Raw genomic sequence first — 21,524 nt, forward strand, 5'->3', positions numbered from 1 at the left:
CATTCATGATTGTACAATGTAGATGGACTCTTGAAAATGGGCAAGTGTTCTCAGAAACCAGCAACAATAGTAGTAAATTGTGTTTAGGTAAAGGTAAAGGGACCCCTGACCATTAGGTCCAGTCGTGACTGACTCTGGGGTTGCGGTGCTCATCTCGCTTTATTGGCCGAGGGAGCCGGCGTACAGCTTCCAGGTCATGTGGCCAGCATGACCAAGCCGCTTCTGGCAAACCAAACGCCGTTTACCTTCCCGCCGGAGCGGTACCTATTTATCTACTTGCACTTTGATGTGCTTTCGAACTGCTAGGTTGGCAGGAGCAGGGACTAAGCAATGGGAGCTCACCCGTTGCGGGGATTCAAACCGCCGACCTTCTGATCGGCAAGCCCTAGGCTCAGTGGTTTAACCCACAGCGCCACCCGCATCCCCTAAATTGTTTTTAGGCCTAGCTTAATAATTCTGACCAGATAAATATACAGTGGATCTATAAACAATATGCAACTATTTTAATATTTTGGTTTTGAAGAGCTTGGAATAATTTGAAGCGAATTGGGCTAACCTGAAGAGGACTTGTTGGAAATGAAAATTCTTAGTATTTTGTTGAACTTTTGGTTTCCAAGAAGGACCAGAAGCGCCAGCTCAGTTCTTCCCATTGCTGTCTCTCATCAGCAAGTCTTTTTCAAAACATTTGGCTTTAGTTAGCTGGCTAACGTGAAACAAGAACAGGTGGTATGTGGGTAACTGAGCACTTCCTACAACTAAAACGTTGAGCCTCCTGCTGAAAAACTGGGGAAACAGCTATTTAAGAAAGTAGGTGGTAGGCACCAGTTAGGATGATGAATTCACTTTTCTTTTCCACATAGGAGGGGGTGCTTAGTCTAATATGGTTGCCTGTGAATACAGTGGTACCTTGGGTTAAGAACTTAATTCGTTCTGGAGATCCGTTCTTAACCTGAAACTGTTCTTAACCTGAGGTACCACTTTAGCTAATGGGGCCTCGTGCTGCCGCCACCGCATGATTTCTGTTCTCATCCTGAAGCAAAGTTCTTAACCCGAGGTACTATTTCTGTGTTAGCGGAGTCTGTAACCTGAAGCGCCTGTAACCCGAGGTACCACTGTAACAAGGAAACAAAGGGTATTATTTCCCAACAGCTTTGTTTGTATGCAGATGCATGCAGATTTAGTCAGTGGGCACTGCAATTCCAAGGTCCCTGGGAGGGTAGGTTGGGGGGGGGGGAGTAGGACATGTGGGATCTCTCTGAGGGTGGAGAGTGACAATGGAACTCAGAGGTAAGTAGGGCAAGGCAAAAAGGTGGTGTGCTGGAGGCAAGCTGCGGGGAGCAAGGAGGCTTGGGTCAAATTTCTTCCCAGTGCCCCTCTCCACAATAAACCCCCTAAACCAGGGGAACATTATCCTAGCCTAGGAGCTGTTGGTGTTTGTTTCCTTCTAATTGTTGTACCTGGGAGGGAAATTGTTGCTCTATCTGTGTGTGTGTGTGTGTGTGTGTGTGTGTGTGTGTGTGTGTGTGTTGGAACCCTGCAAATGAACAGAGGAAGTGCATTGTTTGCTCCTCTAATGACCTGGTAGGGCTCCTGCTGGCAGGGTGGAAGACTGCATTTAGTTATCCCCAGCCTTAAGAATTGCATGTGTTTTCTCAGCATTGTAATCCTGTGCATATTTTCCTAACCCCAAGCCGCACCAAGCACAGTGGGGGCCAATTTCTGAATAAACCTGTGTAGGTTTGTGCTGCACTATCTCTATTACTGGGTGACAGCACTAACTCCTTCCCATAAACAAGATTATTCCATCTCAAGGAAAAACTCATAGGAGCACGAGACTTAACTACTCATATGGTGATCATGATTCTCACTGGGATGGTAGAAATCTTACTATTGATTACATTTATAACGCACCCTGCCCTCCAAGGAGCTCAAGGGAGAGGATGCATAGTTCTCCTTCCCATTTTATCCTTGCAACAACCTTGTGAGGTAGGACTTTATCTTGTGAACTGCCCTGAGATCTTATGATGAAGGGTGGTATATAAATCTAATCTAATGTAAAATAAATAAATGGATGGATGGTAGCAGCTTTCTTGAATACCATATTCTGTGGTGGCACTGTCCTGTAAGTTAGCGAGTGGGAAACACAACTGGGTGTTTCCAAGATGTGGAGCTGAATGTTCCTTCCTGGACTTAGATATGAGAAAATTGGTACTGTGTCCTCCATAAAAAATTGTAAAGAGAATCCTATGTCAGATAATTATGTTGCTGAATTTACAGTACTTTGAAAGTGCTGTGTAATTCTACAATTATAAAGTTTGCTTCTTCATAAAGTGGCACAGTTAAAAAAACATCCTGGGAATTTGTGCAGCATCCTGGGAATTTCTGCTTTGCTTCAACACCCTAATTGAAGTAGAAACTTGGTGAATGACCCATACTTCTCCTTGCCTAAATAAGAATTAATTCAATTTTCTTCTCTTTGTACCAACATTTAGTCCCTATTCATAGAGCCTGGAAAAATGCTTTTTATTCATTTGCAGCATCACATTTGACTCAACCATCTTATTTACTGTAAATGTGGCTTTTAAAATAACTATCCTTGGCTAGTATCTCTGAATTCCACTTCCAAGCACGTCTGACACGTAGCAGTGTTTTCCAAACAAAGCTGGAGACTTTACAAGCTCTGCTTTAAACTTTGAGGAAACTTTTGCATGTAGAAGTTGCTGTCTGAGCTGGCTATTGCCTTTTCTCTTTCATATTAGGATGGAGAAGGAAATGAGCCCCACACTCATGGAAATAAGCCTGCAAAACAGTGTATACATCAAATTTGCCGTAGGGGCTTAAAGCAATAAACTAGCACAGTGTTACTGGAGCTGAATTTACTGAAACTGTGACCAGCTCAGGAAAATTTCTAATGCATTCAGTGTGTCAGTATTTGCACAGCAAAAGAAGATTTAAAACCGAGGTACTCCTTATGGGTGCTCCCTGCCTTTTAGTGCTGCTGAGACAATGCTTTGGCACATTAAGCCATAAGCAAGTTTTAACAACTGTGGGTCAACACCTCACATAATAAAGCACTTTTTTCTTCACTGCAATTTTGCAATAATGTGTCTGATTCAGTGGAAGTACAAAAAGTAGTTGGGCATTGCTGAGCTGACTGACAACCGCTCTTTATTTCTTTTGTAAACACAGAAGTAAGTCTCCTAAATTGTTACCCTTGGTCAGCAAACGTTTTCCCTCTGATGTTGAAGATATCTCTGCCTCTCTGCAACATTGCTAAAACTGTTTATTAGTTAGTTTCCAAGAGCCTGCACTATTCATCTCCCACCCTGAAGCAGAGAATGGATGCACTGGCATGGCTGACAGAACTGTGGTTATTAAAGAGAGTTACTTTATGAAATACATTCCCCCCATACACAAATTATCTCTGTATAGGGAGAAGAAGAGTAGCTCTTCATGGGAGCGTCTGTTTCAGCCAAAGGAGATAGAAAACTGTGCAACTGCTGGAACGTATATTGATGTCCACTTACTATGAGTCTATATATGGAGCTGACCAAAAGTGGAATTCAGGATGTCTTGGTATGAGTATAAAGCAGCGTGAGCTCAACTTAAGAGGGCTGTGATCCTCAAATGTGTATAGTAATGAGACTTTCAAAGTTTGCCTTTGGACTGTTTCCCCCTAAATGAGGCAATTGCCTCACTTATCATCCCTTTTGATATTAGGGCAGTGATAGAGCGGCAGTGAAAGTAAAACAGAATATCTATAGCAAGCTGTAGTGCAGGAAAGTCCTTGTGTTAAATGCTCTTGACTTTGATCAGTAGCTCACTTTGAACATGACTGTGTACAGGGCATAACTATATGCAAAATAGGGCTATCTCTTCTTCATGAAGAGCATCTCATCACTTCATAAAGCATCTTGTGTACATCATACTGCCATGTATGGTTTTTTTTAATAGAACTTGGGAGTGATCAAGGATGTCTGTTGCATATTATACTTATGGGTATCTGTATCAAAAATCTGAGACTACTGTGTCCCTTAGATAGTGTTAGAAACCGAGATACGGAAGCTAGGAGCTAAATGGCACCTTAAACCAAGGTTGTGGGCGCAACAATGGAATGTCTAGGCACACTTTTTAATAACAAGAATACAAAGCTGAAAATGAATGAACTGCAGCTAAAATATTATGTTCATTTTTCACACGGCATAGTCCTTCCGCTGCCCACCCCCTTAATATTCTTAAGAGGGTCTCTTCTCCAGTCTTCAGAGTGTAGCTGGAAGTGGGGAGGCAAAAAAAGGTCCTCCTTTCTCCTTCCATTCTGCAGTTTTAATCTGAAATCTTAGGCTCAGTACTGCGCCCAGAGCTCAATGAAATTCCCAGTTGCAAAATGTGCCTAGAACAATGGGATTTTCGAACACTGACCTTAGCTGGCATTAAGACTTCTGCTTGTGATTTCTTAACAGGTGAATGAAGGTAAAAACAACTTCTATCATCTAATACACAATGGAAAGAGGGCTGGAGAGAATAGTTAAGTTAATAGGGTTTTGTGTTAGTGTGCATCTTGTGAATTCTTTCTTAAGGTTCAAATGTGACTTGGCTGTATGCATTGTCACTGTGTGTTGTGGTAGTCTTGATTAAAAACAGTAAAACCAATATGGCTGTATGAAGGGGGGGCTACATTGTAAATTCTGGTTCTGCATTGTTTTGATACAAAAATAAGTTAAATATAAGAACAAAAGCATCATTTTTATCAGGAGATAGTGGTTAGAATAATGCCCCTAACCTCCTTAAAGTAAAAGATCTTAATATTGTTGTTTAGTCGTGTCCGACTCTTCGTGACCCCATGAACCAGAGCACACCAGGCACTCCTGTCTTCCACTGCCTCCCGCAGCTTGGTCAAACTCATGTTCGTAGCTTTGGGAACACTGTCCAACCATCTCGTCCTCTGTCGTCCCCTTCTCCTTGTGTCCTCAATCTTTCCCAACATCAGGGTCTTTTCCAGGGAGTCTTTTCTTCTCATGAGGTGGCCAAAGCATTGGAGCCTCAGCTTCAGGATCTGTCCTTCCAGTGAGCACTCAGGGCTGTTTTCCTTCAGAATGGATAGGTTTGATCTTCTTGCAGTCCATGGGACTCTCAAGAGTCTCCTCCAGCACCATAATTCAAAAGCATCAATTCTTCGGTGATCAGCCTTCTTTATGGCTCAGCTTTATGGCCCAGATCTTAATACAGTGGTACCTCAGGTTAAGTACTTAATTTGTTCCGGAGGTCCGTTCTTAACCTGAAACTGTGCTTAACCTGAAGCACCACTTTAGCTAATGGGGCCTCCTGCTGCTGCTGTGCCGCCGAAGCACAATTTCTGTTCTCATCCTGAAGCAAAGTTCTTAACCCGAGGTACTATTTCTGAGTTAGCGGAGTCTTTAACCTGAAGCGTATGTAACCCGAGGTACCACCGTATAAAGCCATCAAAACAAAAGCCTATAGTTTAAAGTTCAACTAACCTAATGAAAAATGTAAAAAAACATGAAGCAGGCTTAAAACTAAATTCACAAACCTCATTGAGTGTTGCAATAGTTTCCTAGCTAGGAAAAGTATGTGCAATAAATAATATATGTGGCTGATCTTAAGCAGCAACTAAATTCTGAGATAAAGATCCTTTTTCTGCAGCCATCTGATAAAGCAGGGGTGGGCAAACTTTTCTTTCTTTTGAGGGCTGCATTGCCTCATGAGATTTGGCTACGTGAGTACTAGTATGGCGAGGATTTTTGATACAGCTTTTGGTAGAGCTTATTTAAAAAACAAATAACTATCTTGAGACTGAAGTTTGTGCAAGCCTGTTAGTTTGTGCAGCTCAGTAAATCTGGGAACCTCCCCTTTTCCACCCAGAAAACTAGAGGTACAAAGTTTGCTACAGAATTAGTATCTCCCCCCCCCCCCCAGTTAAAATAAATAACTGTTGCTTCCTCATTTTGATTCATTGCTCTGGAATGACTCCAAAATGGGAGGAGGAGGTCAGAATGCTGTGCTTCTGAGGGATCTCCTCATCCCTAAGTGCTTATAATATTTGGAGTAATTTTTATGCTGTTAAGATGCCAAATATAGTTATTGGGTTATGTTGACAAATAGTGTGCTGCAGCACCCATTAAGGCTTCAGCGTACCCGAAAGTGGCAAGAATGGCACTGTGATGCTGGGAAATCTGCAGCATGAGCTACAGTACATTCCAAAACAGTCAGGAATTCAGAACTCAAGAAGCCTATACAAAGCACAGAAGCACCTATCAGAACTTTCTGTTGTTATCTACCACTGCTAAATTTAGACTTGTCTACTGACCTTCAGGGCTCTTTTCAAGAGTGACTGTAAAGGGTTTGGTATTAGGGCTCTTGGACCTTTCTACACCAGAAAATGTGTTCTTTAAAATCCTGTCCACTCCCAGTCTCAGCTTCTGGTCTCTCCTTCTTTCAGGTTTGCCTTTTCAGACCCTTTCTTTCTGGAGTCTTGATACCTTCTAAGACCCATCTACCATCTAATTAAGAAAGCAGTCCTTTGACCTCAAGGATGAAGAGAACTCATTTGATACTAATACAGGACTTCTTACCTTTTCAGAAAATGTTTTAGCTAATTAGTGTGCTCTCCGGACATGTTAAAAGTCTTAGATTTAAACACTTAGATTGTGTTAAGTTCTGTAGCTTGAGGAATGATCATTGTTAAGCACAACAGCAGTTCTTGGTTGGATAGGAGTACCCTGAGAGAGTCTGCCACTTCTGAAATGTAGCTGGAGAAATCTTTTCTGTATACAGCTCTATACAGATACAGAGCAGCAGGAGCCCAGTGTAATGTGATTCCTCTGACCCCAAAAGGCGTAGCAGGAAATAGTGAGCAACAGCAGCATTGCAGAGCATTTGGCAATAGATGAGTATCTGGTGTCGGTTCAGAAAATCTTGGGCAATGTTACCACGGAGAGCAGTGACCATTAGGGATCCTGAGAGCTTCTGGCAAAGTAGCTAAGAATGGGTCCCTCAAAGCACCAAATGGAAAAGTGTGGTTCTAGAACTAATGTTAAATGGACTAATGTAGAACAATAGGAGTCCCAATAATCGAAAAAGGGTTATAGGAGAAGGTGCACAGTGACAATAGGATGTGGAATGTTTTAGGCAGAGTTGAAGAAAAGGTGTGTGCAATTTCCTTCTGTCTTTTTTTAAAAAAAATTTTATTTATTAAGTGGCCATAGCTGTGCAGAAGCAATAAAAAATACTGAAGTGCTGGGTTAGTTTCCCATACTGCCTCCTTCTACTCCTTTTAGGAATATGGACTTTTTCTGCTGTGATACTAAGGGATAGTGAACATGTAGACATTAAAATTCAAAACATGTTGTTGTTTATATTGGAATAGCCCCAGAGGATATTCTTTCTGCTGAACACCACCAGTCCAAAGTGTGATTCATGCAAACTTTTGTTGTGGCTGAGGTTGGGATGGTTTCTTATAAACCAGGCTGACTTGATAGTGTTATGGTGGTCAAGTGGGGCAGCATGGTTTGAATTGGTGTGTCACTATGTTTGTAGTGAACCCAGGATGCACTCCAACACTCTTGAACTCAACTGTTCTTTGGGATTTGGTTCCCATAATTTTGATTGATGGTATGTGCTGATTGTTGGCCCTTTTAAGAAGATGTAGCCTAAATAAACCTCTGTGAAAGTCATGCTCATTGGAACTAATGCTGTTAACTGGAAATGCAATGATTTCCTAACCATTTCAGCAGCCAAATGCTTTGTAATTGATATGTCTTGTGGGAGAAACTTTTGCAACTATTATGCAACTTCTAGGTCCTTGTCCTTGCTTGTAATTTATACTTCATGCATCTGTTTTATTGCCGAAGTTTTGTGTAACTATCTCTGACTTCAGGACCTAGCTATCCAGCATGAACAGTATCTATATTTTTCATATTTTTACGTTTAAATTTGTATCTGCCCTTCATGCAAAGATCTCAAGGTGGTTCACAGCAGTGTTTGAACTATGAGCCCCTGCATCCTTTCTTAAGGCTGTATATATATATAAAACCATATATCCTAAAAAAAAGGTGGTTCACAGCATAATTTATCGTAGAGTATTTTTGAAAATGCTGAACAAAGAGACTCACCAGAGATTTCTAGTTATTACTAACTCATTTTACTTGAAAATCCCAGATTACCAACAATTAATCTATTATGTTTTATTTCTAGTTGCTCAGACCATGTATCCTAAAAAGCGAACCTTATATTTTTAAGCTTGCAAATTTTATAAACTAGTTTTTCCTATAATAGGTAAATAACTTCAGAAGAAAGAAATGCCAGTAGTTGTCTCTGGCCTTTAAATGGACATGGGTTTCAGGGTGGCATAACCTTGAGCTGTTCAAATCCAGCCTTGGCATTGCAAATGCCCATAAACAAGAAGCTTTTGATACGATTTGGTTCTGGAATTCAGAAACCTAATTGCCAGAAAGAATAAATGCTGATTTGAACTTAATGCTGTAACATTGTTTTACATAATGAGAATGAACTTGTTTCCCCCTGGGATCGCACACTTTCCCTCCAGTGTGGCCACAAAGAGGAGTTTGGACAGTTTTGGTTATTTGTCTTAAATTAACCACAGCTTGCCATAGCATCAAACCCATACAGTGGTACCTTGGGTTACAGACCCTTCAGGTTACAGATTCCGCTAACCCAGAAATAGTACCTCGGGTTAAGAACTTTGCTTCAGGATGAGAAGAGAAATCGCGCGGCAGCGGGAGGCCCCATTAGCTAAAGTGGTACCTCAGGCTAAGAACAGTTTCAGGTTAAGAATGGACCTCCAGAACAAATTAAGTTCTTAACCCGAGGTACCACTGTACAAGCTGTGGTTAATCACAATGGTCGGTGAAAAAGAAGCCAGCTTCAAAGCACAGTTAAGAAACTGATTTCTTTGTTTTCATTAATCATAAATAACCACAGTTTGCCTGGGTTTGGAGGCCGTAGCCTCCCATAGACCTTCCAAACAACTTTTTAGGACTGCACTGGAGGAGGCAGTGGGAGGCAAGGCTTTTTCTTACAGCACTAAACCATGTGTAAGCATTGCGTCCAAATGCAACCTAAAGCTAGTGTTAATTTCTATGGGTTTTTATACTCTTCAGCTGTTTAAATAACAGCCCTGTGAGTCAAAATTCAAATGTTGGATTTCATTCAGATGGAGTGTTCCTCTCAGAAGCTTCTGTGCAGGAGTAGAGGGAAGTTTCAGCTTGTAGAATGTGTCTCATTTCAAGAGACTTAGAAAAAAATAAAATGGAATGCTTCCGCAACCCTAATGATCTTACTCTGTTTTCTTCACAGATCTTTGATTTCTAGTTGAATTTGCTACCACTTCAATCAAGATGCCACCAGCAATTGGAGGCCCCGTGGGATACACGCCACCAGAAGGAGGGTGGGGCTGGGCAGTAGTTGTTGGTGCCTTTATCTCTATAGGCTTTTCCTATGCATTCCCAAAATCCATCACGGTATTCTTTAAAGAGATAGAAATCATCTTCGAAGCATCTAGCAGCAAAGTGTCCTGGATCTCTTCCATTATGCTGGCAGTTATGTATGCAGGAGGTAAGTTTGCAAGCAAAATAAAGCTGCATGCCTTTACTGTGTCATATGTGGAGGCTTAATTATAATTGTGACTCCTAGTTTAATCTGTTTTAATCAGAGGGAAAAGATTCATTAATAGATTTGTTGTGGGTACCTTATTTCGTTTACACCCACACTGTATATTTAAAGCAGTCTTATACCACCTTTAACTGTTATGGCTTCCTCAAAGAATCCTGGAAACTAATTAACTGTAGGTTAAGGATATCTGGAGTTGCTAGGACTATAGTACTCAAGTCCCTTAAGCTACAGTTCCCAGAATTATTTTTTTTTGGGGGGGGGGGAGGGGAAGCAGTGACTGTTAAAATGATATAGGAGCACTTTAAATAAATGGTGTGGATGTGACCCTTCGTCTCCCATGTGGTAAAATGAATTCTTGATACCCAAAATGGGATGGGGGTGGGGTGGAGAAAACCCAACTCCAAAGCTAACTTTTCTTCCTCCTTTACAAAGCTGAAAATAAAATATTTCTGGGGTACTATTTCTGACCTGGCAGTCTTTCTGGTGTGCCTCTCTGACATCATTTGTAAGGAGGCTGCTCCAAGTTAGCTAATTATTCTTATTCTTTATTAAATTTGTATGTTACCCTCCGTCCAAAAATCACAGGGTGGTTCACAACATAAAAATACAAAACGAGAACATAAAATGCATAATAAAACAACCCCCCCCAAACCAATAGCCCCCCCCCCTACATTTTTAAAAACCATAGAATGCTCTGTCAGCCCAAGGCGGCCTGGTTATAAAGAAATGTTTTCGCATGGTGCCTAAAGATACTAATGAAGACACCAGGTGAGCTTCCCAGGGGAGAGCATTCCACAACTGTTGTCATGTTGCCACCCTCTGGTACCTCTTGTGGAGGAAGCACACGAAGATGGGCCTTAGATGATGACTGCAGGGTCCGGGTCAGTTCATATAGGAAGAGATACTCTCTGACACACTGCAGTCCTGAACCATTTAAGGCTTTATAGGTCAAAACCAGCGCTTTGAGTTGGGCCCAGAAACTAATTGGCAGCCAGTGCAGTTGGGCCAGGATCAGTGTAATATTCTCAAACCATCTTGCCCTGGTCAGCAGCCTGGCTGCTGAATTCTGTACCGGCTGAATTTTCCGAACCATCTGCAGAGGCAGCGCACATATAGCACATTGCAGTAATCTAACCTAGAGGTTACCAGAGCATAGACAACTGGAGTTAGGCTCTCTCTGTCCAGATAGGGCCACCAGCTGAAGCTAATGAAAGGCATTCCATGCCACCAGGCCATCTGAGCGTCAAGCGATAGCAAAGGATCCATCAGTACCCTCAAGCTACATGCTCACACCTTCAGAGGGAATGAAATCCCATCAAGAACAGGCAACCTTCAAGCTATCTGGTCTAGGGGACCATGCCGCTAACAGTCCCTCCCTCTTATTTGGATAGAGCTTTAGTTCGTTGGCTCTCATCCTTTACCGAGGCAAGACATTGGTCTACAACATCACCCACAGATGTAAAGGAGAAGTAGAGCTGTGTGACACCAACCAGCTACTTGCTGGCAACACACTCCAAAGCTCCAGATGACTCAGTGGTGTCATATAGATTTTAAAAAGCATATGGGATAAAATGGAACCCAGAGGAACCCCTCATTGAAAGTTGCATGGAGCCAAAGAGCACTGCCTAAGCATAAACCTCTGAAAATGACCATTCACACAGGACCAGAACTACTGCAAAGCAGTGCCGCCATCCCCCAACTTGGACAGATGCTCCAGAAGATACCATGGTCAATGGTATTGAAATCCAAGGAGAAGTTGAGGAGAATCAATAGGGACATTTTTTCCTTGGGTTTCTCCTGGCAGAGGCCATCATACAGGTCAAGTGCACTGCTTTTCTGAGTTAGCCTGGTTAAGGAAAGACAGTGGATGCTCAGCACTGCAAGTCACAGGAAGATACATTGTAGGAGCAAATAAAGCATTGACTATATGTATACCAGATCTTGTTATTTCAGAATTCCTGTGTTTTCCTGTTTTTTATTACATCCTAGTAATAATAAAATTAAACTGGTTGCCCATTTGCAAAGATAAGCAGGGGGATGGGGGACTGTGGGTTGAGATTTATTCATTGCAGTTGGACAAGATGGCCCTCGGGTCTCTTCCAACTCCATGATTCTACTGTTTTTATTATATTATTTTATTATATTATTATATTATTTTAGTTGCTTTTAGGTTTTTTTAGACTGTTCAGGAATTAAAAAAAAATATTAAGTAGTCTTGAAATGCTGCTAAATAAATACAGTAGTAAGAAAACCTGCCCAGGGTAGAAGCTTTGGCTGAGTTATTGCTTCCACCCTGGCTTCTTGCAAGTGGAACTGAAATGTGTGCTGTGAATTTTCTCACTTTCTTCTGTTAGAATGACCTGTAAGGCCCCAAAGTGGGGGTTAAGGTACAAGGATAAGAAATATTTCCTCCCTTGCTGCTTTCCATAATGAGGGTGGGTTGCAGGTAGTATTCAATAAATCATTTTCTCTGAAAATTGTAACTATGAAACAAAATCTACTTTGTTAATAGAAAGAGGAAATAGAGCAGCAGGATGGGACTTCTAATTTGGTGAGGAGGGGAAAAGATAAAAAAAATAGTACAGAGGTACCTCTAGTTGAGGACTTAATCCGTTTTGGGGTGCCATTCGCACCTCAAAAAGTCCACAACTAGAGCGTCTTCTGTGCATGTGCACGGCACGATTGAGCGCTTCTGCACATGCGTGGGTTTGCTGCATTCGTAACCTGAAAGTCCGTAACTAGAGCAGAACACAACACGAGGTATGACTCTACACTTTCCAAATAGTTCAGTATAAATGTTCATGCTCATCTCGTGTTAGAAGCCATTGATGTTTCTTACTGGCATCTGCACCATGCAACATGTGTGATCCATGGTTAACGATTTTCAGAGGTTTTGACCTGATAAAGCAGGATCTTGACAAATAAATCTGAGAAATGAAGAATGTGAGTGTGTGGAAATTTTTTATACACTTTTATGCAAGAGAAATCTGAACCAGGCCACCATTGCCGTAATGTTAGCATATAATTTATGTGCTACCATGCAAGGTGTATAAACCTTGCATGAAAGCACATGAATTATATACTAACATTAAGGCAATGGTGGCCTGGTTTGAACTTCACATGCCTAGTTCCAACGAAGTAGGATTTGTTGATTGGGAGTGACCAGTGAGGTCAAGCATTTCCCCCACTTCCTGGTGTGTAAGGTGCACTTAAAACCACAAGTTTCCTGCTATGAAGATTGCAAAAATAAAACAAAAACCCTCTTGCTTAAAACTCTCAAGGTGTATTCTATGATGCTGGGCACATGAAGGCAGGAGGAGGGAGTGCTGAAATTAGCTGGCTGGGGTTTTTTCTTTTTCCTGATTCAACAAATCATATTTGATTGGGAAAATGGCATTTGAACCAGAATTACCTGTTCATCAGCATTTCAATGGCTGTGGCTGGAGGTCTTTCATTAGAATGGTCTGTGTATAGAGAAGCTAACAAGATACATCTGATTTAAATTTTATTTGAACTGAATTATTTCCAGTCTGCTTTCAAGCTACAGGACAAAGATCCCATTCTTTTGCCATAAGCATCTGAAACACAGGATCTGAAAGGCTTGGGGCAATTATGGAGTGCAGTGTCCAGTTTTCTTTTTTAAAACAACCCCCCCCCCTTCTTGTGCAGGGAAGTGGTCCTGGTTAGTGAATAGTACTCTGTATCTTGCCCTCCTCACTCTCGTGTTCTTTCTCAACGCTCATATTCTCAGTAGTCCTCTCACTCATCCATGCCAACTCATTTCTCTGTATCCAACAAAACTCCAGACAGTGCAAACAGAATGTTATGTAAACTGTACCCTTTATTAACTTACAAGACTGAGTTTTGGCTGTCTTGGTGCAGTATGTTGCCAGACCCTGGATATTGTCCTGTAATTGGAGAAGGTAGAGACACCCCCGTCCCAAGCTACTGCCGAATAGGAATCTCAGCCATGGCAATTGCAGCAAAACTGATGCATGCCATGGAAAAAGGGGCCCAGGCTATGCTGAGTCAGGAGATTTTCTCAGGGCAGATAGAAAACAAATATATATATATATATCCCATTTGCTACTGATACTTAAGCAAACATCTCTTAAAAAATCCTAAAACCACTGATAAAAATCAACCTATTGGCTGCATTTGGATGAGATGCTAAATCAGGGGTCAGCAAACTTTTTCAGCAGGGGGCCGGTCCACTGTCCCTCAGACCTTGTGGGGGACCGGACTGTATTTTGAAAAAATAATAATGAATGAATTCCTATGCCCTACAAATAACCCAGAGATGCATTTTACTCATGTAAAAACACGCTGATTCCTGGACTGTCCGCAGGCCGGATTTAGAAGGCGATTGGGCCGGATCTGGCCTCCGGGCCTTAGTTTTGCCTACCCATGTACTAAATGGAAGGAGTGCTATTTGAGCAAGCCTAGTCTGCCCCATGACTCCCCTTCCCCTGTTCTGCATGGCTGTGAGAAGTCTGGAAGCTTTTGCTTTCTCATAATTGGACTTTCTGAGTTGTCTTAATTGGGGATCAGGGCTTAAACTTAGTTCATTTCAAAACGAGATACCTTCAAGTACTGGTGAAGCTAACATAAAGGTAAAAGATAAAGGGACCCCTGACTATTAGGTGCAGTTGTGGCCGACTCTGGGATTGCGATGCTCATCTTGCTTAATTGGCTGAGGGAGCCGGCATACAGCTTCCGGGTCATGTGGCCTACATGACTAAGCCTTTTCTGGCGAACCAGGGCAGCAGCACACGGAAACGCCATTTACCTTCACGCCGGAGCAGTACCTATTTATCTACTTGCACTTTGACGTGCTTTTGAACTGTTAGGTTGGCAGGATCAGGGACCGAGCAATGGGAGCTCACCCCACTGCGGTGATTCGAACCGCCGACCTTCTGATCGGCAAGTCCTAGGCTCTGTGGTTTAACCCTCAGCGCCACCCGTGTCCCCATTATATATTAGTCAAGTAAAAAAAAAGCACTATAACAGTTTGTAAAACAGGACATACTTGAATGCACACACACAAACACGTCTATGTGAACTGAATTCCGATTTCTTCACTTTCTAACCTGATGTTTCCCTTTTGGGATGACACGGCATAAATTCCTCCTTTGGAAGCAGAGCTGGGTATTTATGGCTTCAATGCTGCTACAGTGTTGGTGGGCCAGACTTCTGTTTTACATTTTGCCTCAGAAAGCAAGTGACGTTGTTGCATGAGACTTTTCCTTGGAAGGGAACAGTCTCTGCTTTGTCCTTATTCAGTTGGTGAGCCAACCAGCAGACTTCCCTGCTTCAGTGTTACAACAAGCACGTAAACTGACTTAATGAGACGTCTGTGATTATTTGCTTTAAAGGTTTAGATAATCCATTTTCTAAACACCCTATTTCTAATTGGTGCTCCTCCAGCCCTTTCTCTTCTCTCTTCATGGGCTGGGGATGCAGAGGGGAGAGGCGCCTTAGCCTGGAGCCCCCTGGCCAGCCTTCCCAAGCTCTCTCGGGGCTGCTCCTGCCCAGCACATGAGTTGGCTTGAGGGAGGGCTAACAGAGCCCAAACAGCAAATGGAGGAGGGTGGAAAATGGGAATCCCTTGCAGCTTCTTCCCTCAGGAGGTGCTAAACAAACACTTCCCTGTAAGGGAGGGAAGGTGGGCTGTGTAAACATGAGGGGAACTAAGGCACAGAGAAGTAGCACACACAGATTTCTGAGGTGATTTCTGTGCCTCCAGCAGGGGTCAGTTTTGCCAACCCTCTAGTTTAGCCTCTGATTGCCAAAGTCTTTTTTCCCCTTGGATGCCTGTCCCCTTTCCTCCTGCTTTTAATTTTTATTGCTGTTGTTATTGTGCATAAAGCTGAATGCACACAAGTTAAATGCATGTAAGTTGTGGGCGGGTGAAGATTGGCTTTTCCTTTGTTTGGAATAATAAGAGAAAATGAGACGTTTGTTTCTAAGATGGGACATAATTATTTCATTAGCTGTTGGTATACTTCCAAAATATCCAGGCTCCAAAGAGCAATATTTTCTGGTCTCACTTGGCTATAAGTGTCGTGAATGTTTTATTTTTTATTTTGCTTATTTGTGGCTGGCCTTGCTAAGCGTGTGGCTTACTTAGTCTATATGCTTGTTTGCACTGTTGTCCTTTAAACCATTTTCCAGTAAAATGAATCTTTTTTATTAAAATTGCATATTTGTCCAGAAAAGGACAGTGCTCTTTTTCAAGGTAGTGATGAAAAACTTGGTGGAAGCTCTGCCATTTAGGAGTTTCATATAACCACATGTCAAAGTTCATGTTCTGCAAAACTTTACATAAGCCGCTCCATTGATAGATGAGATTTTACTCCATGAAGTGAAATGTAATTTGGCTGTGTGCTCACTCTGTCAACTGGACTTGAATTCTGCCAATTCCCCCTTTTATAACATGGTACAATTCAGTAGTGTCCTCTTAACAAACACAGAACTTTAGTGTTTAATATCCATGTGACACTCTGAAGCTATTGTGTGCTTTGTGTAGGTGTTCTGCAGCTGCTGAAGCATCTGGATGTTGCAGTGATATAAGAAAAGACTGCTGCACCAAAGCAGTAGCTGCAGAACACTGCATGCCTAGCGTCATTCCTATATAAAATAAGTGGGTGAACTGTGATCTGGGGGCCACATGTGGCTCCAACCTAATTTTATGCTCCTTCTGACACCTCCTAAAGCTGCCCTGTTCCTCCAGAATTCCTTCCTTCCTGCATGCCCTCTCAGTTTTCCTGGCTTTTAACAGTGACCCACTTTTATGTAGTTTCAGTAGAAGTTGAAAGGATGTTATTTTATTTGATGAAAATAAAAAGGGGTTTGTTTTAAATTACCTTTTTTACTTATTTGCTGTGGGGGGGCACATTTAAGTCTGAAAGGAATTAATTTTATTTGTTTCCCAGAACAATAGTTATTTTGGTTTGTTGTACTAAAAATCCTCTTATCTAAATTATTTGAGTGATACTGTCAAACCCAGGTTCTGAGTAGATCTCCATAGGATTGGACATTCTCATCCAAGGGTAGCTACAGTGAAAATTGAAGCAATCTCCTTTCAGATTAGTTAATCCATAATGCTTTTGTTTCTAGCTCCATCCGTTCTTGGTCATTCTTTGCATGCGGCCCCCAATATACTGTTCTTGATAGAACGTACTTCATGAGGGAAACAATGTCTACCCACCCCTGCTACAGGCAAAATTTCAAGGGATAAAATTTCAGTGATTTATTTACATTTGCCTTGTAAAAAGAAAATGATAGGCAAAGTGCCATGGTGCAGTGGCAGAACATATGCTGTGCATATGAAGAGTCCCATATTGTCTTTCTGCCAAAATCAGTATGATTTTGGTTAACGGGCACAGTAGATTGTATGCATGGTTGAGCAAACTAAGACCCAACAAGCTTGTGAAGAGTAGAACAGGTACGACTTCAGCACTGAAGGTGAGAGTCATCTTTGGATTGGCAATCTACTTGGTTCCTCCTCAGAATCGATAACTCTACCTACAACCTCCTTCCCAGCTGACTCTTGAGACCTCCAGGGGACCAGATGGGGCTCATCCTAATCCACTGGGACCCTCCCCAGGAATATCAAACTGTAGCTCTTCAAGCTTCTCCCACCCTTCTGGGGGGAAAAAGCACTGCATAGACCTATTCCTGAGACCTTGAATTTTGGTTGGCTGGACAGGGCAACTTGATATGTATTCAGGCCTGGAATTTGGGAGCCCCATATTTAATTCTTGAGATTTCTTATGAATAGGCTACACAGCTGTAAAGTGCACTAATCACTTTACCATGATTTTTAAAAAAAAGCTTTATTAGGAAAATAATAACTGACATACAGAAAGGAGACTGCTGTACTTGGTGTCCTTCTCTAAAAACAATTGGAACAGTACCAAGTGGGACAAGATGTGACCCAGCTGGAACTTGTTGGGATTTCTGAATGCCTTGGTTGTTGTTTTTTCTAAAAACTAGGATGCTGTTATCAAGGCCAGCAAACTTCTATTTAGTTATCCAGGGTCACCATGGGGCTGAGTACCTTGTTATCTGTTAATGGAGAAACCAGATCAGTTAATATCCAGGGCGTGCACATTTGGGTTTATTTAAATGGGCTTTATTATTGGTCCTTAGTCACTGTTTGCTTTGGATTTAGGAAAGTACTTTAAATACTGCCGTGTAGCTTTATCAGACTCATACCTTTTGGTTGGTAATTAAAAGAATATAGTATATGCATAAAAGATATTGCCCAGAGAGGATTTCAGCTGTGATTTCAGCTACTGACTAGCCTGGAATTTGATACACAAGTTATACTAAAATACCCTCTCTTTTGTTATCACTGTTTTATATCTGGTTGAAACTGTTCAATTCATCTGTTATGCCAATCGTCAAACTACTTTTTACCACTCAATGAGTTGCTTTGGAGCTGAATCATACATTTACATATTTGGTAAAAAAGTGAGTTTACTACAGACTGCCTACCCTCACAACCATTTCAGTGTGTGGTTGTCATAGGAAAAATCCTGCTGTCACCTGTACTAGCCTGTAGCAAATTGTTCTTATGTATGCCAACTCTGCTACCCATTCTTCATTTTGTAAGTTGTTTATGAAATGCTAATTCAGCCAGTTCTAAACTAGAGTGTTCAGCTGTGTGGACATGCCCATAATACAGTGGTATCTCAGGTTACAGACACCTCAGGTTACAAACCCTTCGGGTTACAGACTCCACTAACCTTGGGTTAAGAACTTTACCTCAGGATGAGAACAGAATTCGCATGCTTGCGGCGCGGCAGCAGTGGGAGGCCCCATTAGCTAAAGTGGTACCTCAGGTTAAGAACTGTTTCAGGTTAAGAATGGACCAGAAGTACCACTGTACACACCCCTAACCCATGGGTCATCAGCATGACTCCTGTGGGTGTAGTGGTCTACTCCTGACGCCCTTGGATCATCTAACCACCTCCTTCACTGCCCCATTGGTCATGAGATGTGATAATGATTACCTTTTTCTTCCTTGAAAGGTACATAGAGTGGAAGGAGGAAGTTGGAATTTCTACGCGCGTGCGCGCGCACACACACACGGGGGGGGGGGGCATTTACAAAAGTCACCCAACTTGTAGGAACAGCTTCTCTTGCTGTTGGAGTGGGAATGTGCTTTTCCACAAGCAGAGCTCCAGTTGCAGTTCTTCGATCCAAATATGGATCAGCCTGGGACAAGCAAGCTAATCTTTAACATGGTGATTCATGTATAATATCCACAGCCTTCAAAAGTTCATGCTTTGCTTGGCAGGCACCTGTTCCAAAGTGTAGGAAATGAACAGAAATGTAAAACCCTTTTCCACATCTAGATAACTATTGTCCTTTCGATTTTCTCCTAGGTCCCATCAGCAGTATCCTGGTGAACAAGTATGGCAGCCGGCCAGTCATGATGGCAGGCGGCTGCCTTTCAGGGTGTGGCTTGATTGCTGCCTCTTTCTGTAACACAGTGGAAGAGCTTTACTTTTGTGTTGGGGTTATAGGAGGTGAGTGGCACGGCTGCAAAACATCTACTTCTTCCTCGCCCAATCCATGGAACTCTTCCTTTGAAGTCATGATACTGGCTCCTGAGAAGGATGCAAAGAAACTAGTGTAGCCTATGAAACAGAACTGAAAGGATTATAACAAGTAATTGCCCAGGCTTTTAGAAAGGCTAAACCAAGTCATTTTTTGTTTTCCCTTTTGTTTCAAGTGAAGACCTTTTTATTTGCTCATGCTTTTTGGCTGTTGCGTTTTTCAGTCCTCCTTTGGGTTTTCTGTGGTTCTAATACTTTCATTTTTAATGTTCTGCTCTTTTTATAATGTAATATTTAAGACTGTTTAAATTTATGGTTTTTAATTGTTGTCTGCCTTAAGTGCCCTGAAAGGTGTGATATAAATAGCTCAAAATTAAGTAAGCTTGCTGAAAGATACAGAGCGGTCCAGGAGAGAGTTGCATGGCTTCTTCTTTGTATGCACCTCTCTCGGCAGGAAGCAAGAGGGTGCCCAGAGTCCACTGTGTTTTGAAGAGAGGCACTGGGCCGAAAGGGAAGGAGGGTGCATTGCCCTCAACCTAGCAATTACCCCTCTTCGGGAAACCAAGTGTCACCACAGAGACTTCTGTGTTGACGTCTCATTTTGAAGCTGCATGGAAGATGCAGCATATAACAACCACCTCTTCCAACCTTGGAATTTGACTGCAAAGCACAGCAGCACTGCTTCTTACCTTGCAGGTGCCCCTCCTGGGAAACAAATGGGGGCACTTGTCAGGTAAGAACCCCTAACTCACAGTCTATCTCTACACTATTTAGCTTCTTGGCTCTTGCAGCGTGTGCTTGTTTTTTTGTTTTTGTTTAATAACCTCAATCGCCTATTCCATAAATTCTTTGAATCTCTGTTTCATACATACGTCAACAGTGTAGAAGCTGAGTCAGAAAATCACACCCCCACCTTCCTAGTAGCTCAAAACAGCAAATAAGAGTACATAGACCCAGTTTCTCTCACTCAGCCTGCTTCAGTAAATATGTTCTCTAAAGCAGTGGATTTGCAGAGCAGCCATTCTCATACCCTTAATTCAACTTTTTTTCTGTTCCCAGGCCTTGGACTTGCATTTAATTTAAACCCAGCCCTGACCATGATTGGCAAGTACTTCTACAAGAAGCGCCCGTTGGCTAATGGACTGGCTATGGCAGGCAGTCCTGTGTTCTTGTCTACACTGGCTCCCCTGAACCAGTATTTCTATAGCATTTTTGGATGGAGAGGAAGCTTCTTAATCCTCGGGGGCCTCTTGCTGAACTGTTGTGTTGCTGGGTCTCTGATGAGACCGATAGGTCCCAAGCCGGAGCCGCCAAAGAAAGAAGTTAAGGAAGTGTTGCAGGAGGCTGGCAAAGCAGGGGCAAAAGAAGATGGTGCAGGAGATGTCAGCGCAGACCTTATTGCTGGGAAGTCTAAAAAGCAGAAAAGCACAGTTTTGGGGACTGTTAACAAGTTTTTGGATTTGTCTCTCTTCACGCATCGTGGCTTCCTGCTCTACCTGTTTGGCAACGTGGTCATGTTTTTTGGACTCTTTACTCCATTAGTCTTTCTCAGTAATTATGGGAAGAGTATGCATTTCTCTAAAGAATCTGCTGCCTTTTTGCTCTCCATTCTAGCCTTTGTAGATATGGTTGCCAGGCCATCCATGGGCTTGGTAGCAAACACCAAGTGGGTAAGGCCCAGGATCCAGTACTTCTTTGCTGTGTCTGTAGTTTATAATGGAGTGTGCCACCTTTTGGCCCCTATATCCACCACCTATGCCGGCTTTTGCATCTATGCTGGGTTTTTCGGATTTGCCTTTGGCTGGCTCAGCTCTGTCTTGTTTGAAACACTGATGGATCTAGTTGGAGCGCAACGGTTCTCCAGTGCTGTTGGTTTGGTGACTATTGTGGAATGCTGCCCTGTTCTTTTGGGACCCCCTCTCCTAGGTAAGAGTATTTTCTGTATTTCTCTTGCAGAGGGCTGTTTTATGGGGATGCATTTGCCTTTTGGTGAGAGAGAAGGGGGCAAGAAGGTTAGTCAGGGGCGAGGAAGCTTAGTTCTGGGGGCCAATTGCTGCCCTCCAAACCTCTCTATCTGGCCTGCTGAACTCTCCCCAGGCAGTACCTCCTTGAGTGTTTTTGCCTGGCTGGAATGTGTCCTCATGATTGCCTCGATAGAGGGGTGTGTGGTGGAACTAGCCTATGTTACGAAGGTAACATTTGCATTTGTTGCCTTGCCCACTTTTGTATCTGGTCTCACCTACCAAAGGCAAGTTGTACGCAGAAGGTGGTCCAGATGGGAATAGGGCCTTCATTCTGAAAAAGATT

The 21,524-nt window shown here is 42.4% G+C and overlaps 1 protein-coding gene across 3 annotated transcripts in view; it reads left to right on the forward strand.

Annotated features, from left to right (window-relative positions):
- Positions 1 to 21,524, forward strand: part of SLC16A1 (solute carrier family 16 member 1) — a 42,286-nt gene that overhangs the window by 16,435 nt on the left and 4,327 nt on the right. For all 3 annotated transcript variants that reach the window (XM_083444487.1, XM_083444488.1, XM_083444489.1), the window contains exons 2-4: positions 9,334 to 9,591; positions 19,044 to 19,187; positions 20,277 to 21,143. In XM_083444487.1, coding sequence (XP_083300613.1) covers positions 9,375 to 9,591; positions 19,044 to 19,187; positions 20,277 to 21,143 — 1,228 coding nt within the window. In that variant the 5' untranslated portion in view covers positions 9,334 to 9,374. The remainder of the gene's footprint in view (positions 1 to 9,333; positions 9,592 to 19,043; positions 19,188 to 20,276; positions 21,144 to 21,524) is intronic.

This window comes from Podarcis tiliguerta (genome assembly GCF_965153285.1).
Source record: "Podarcis tiliguerta genome assembly, chromosome: 6".
In the NCBI taxonomy this organism is placed as follows: domain Eukaryota; kingdom Metazoa; phylum Chordata; class Lepidosauria; order Squamata; family Lacertidae; genus Podarcis; species Podarcis tiliguerta.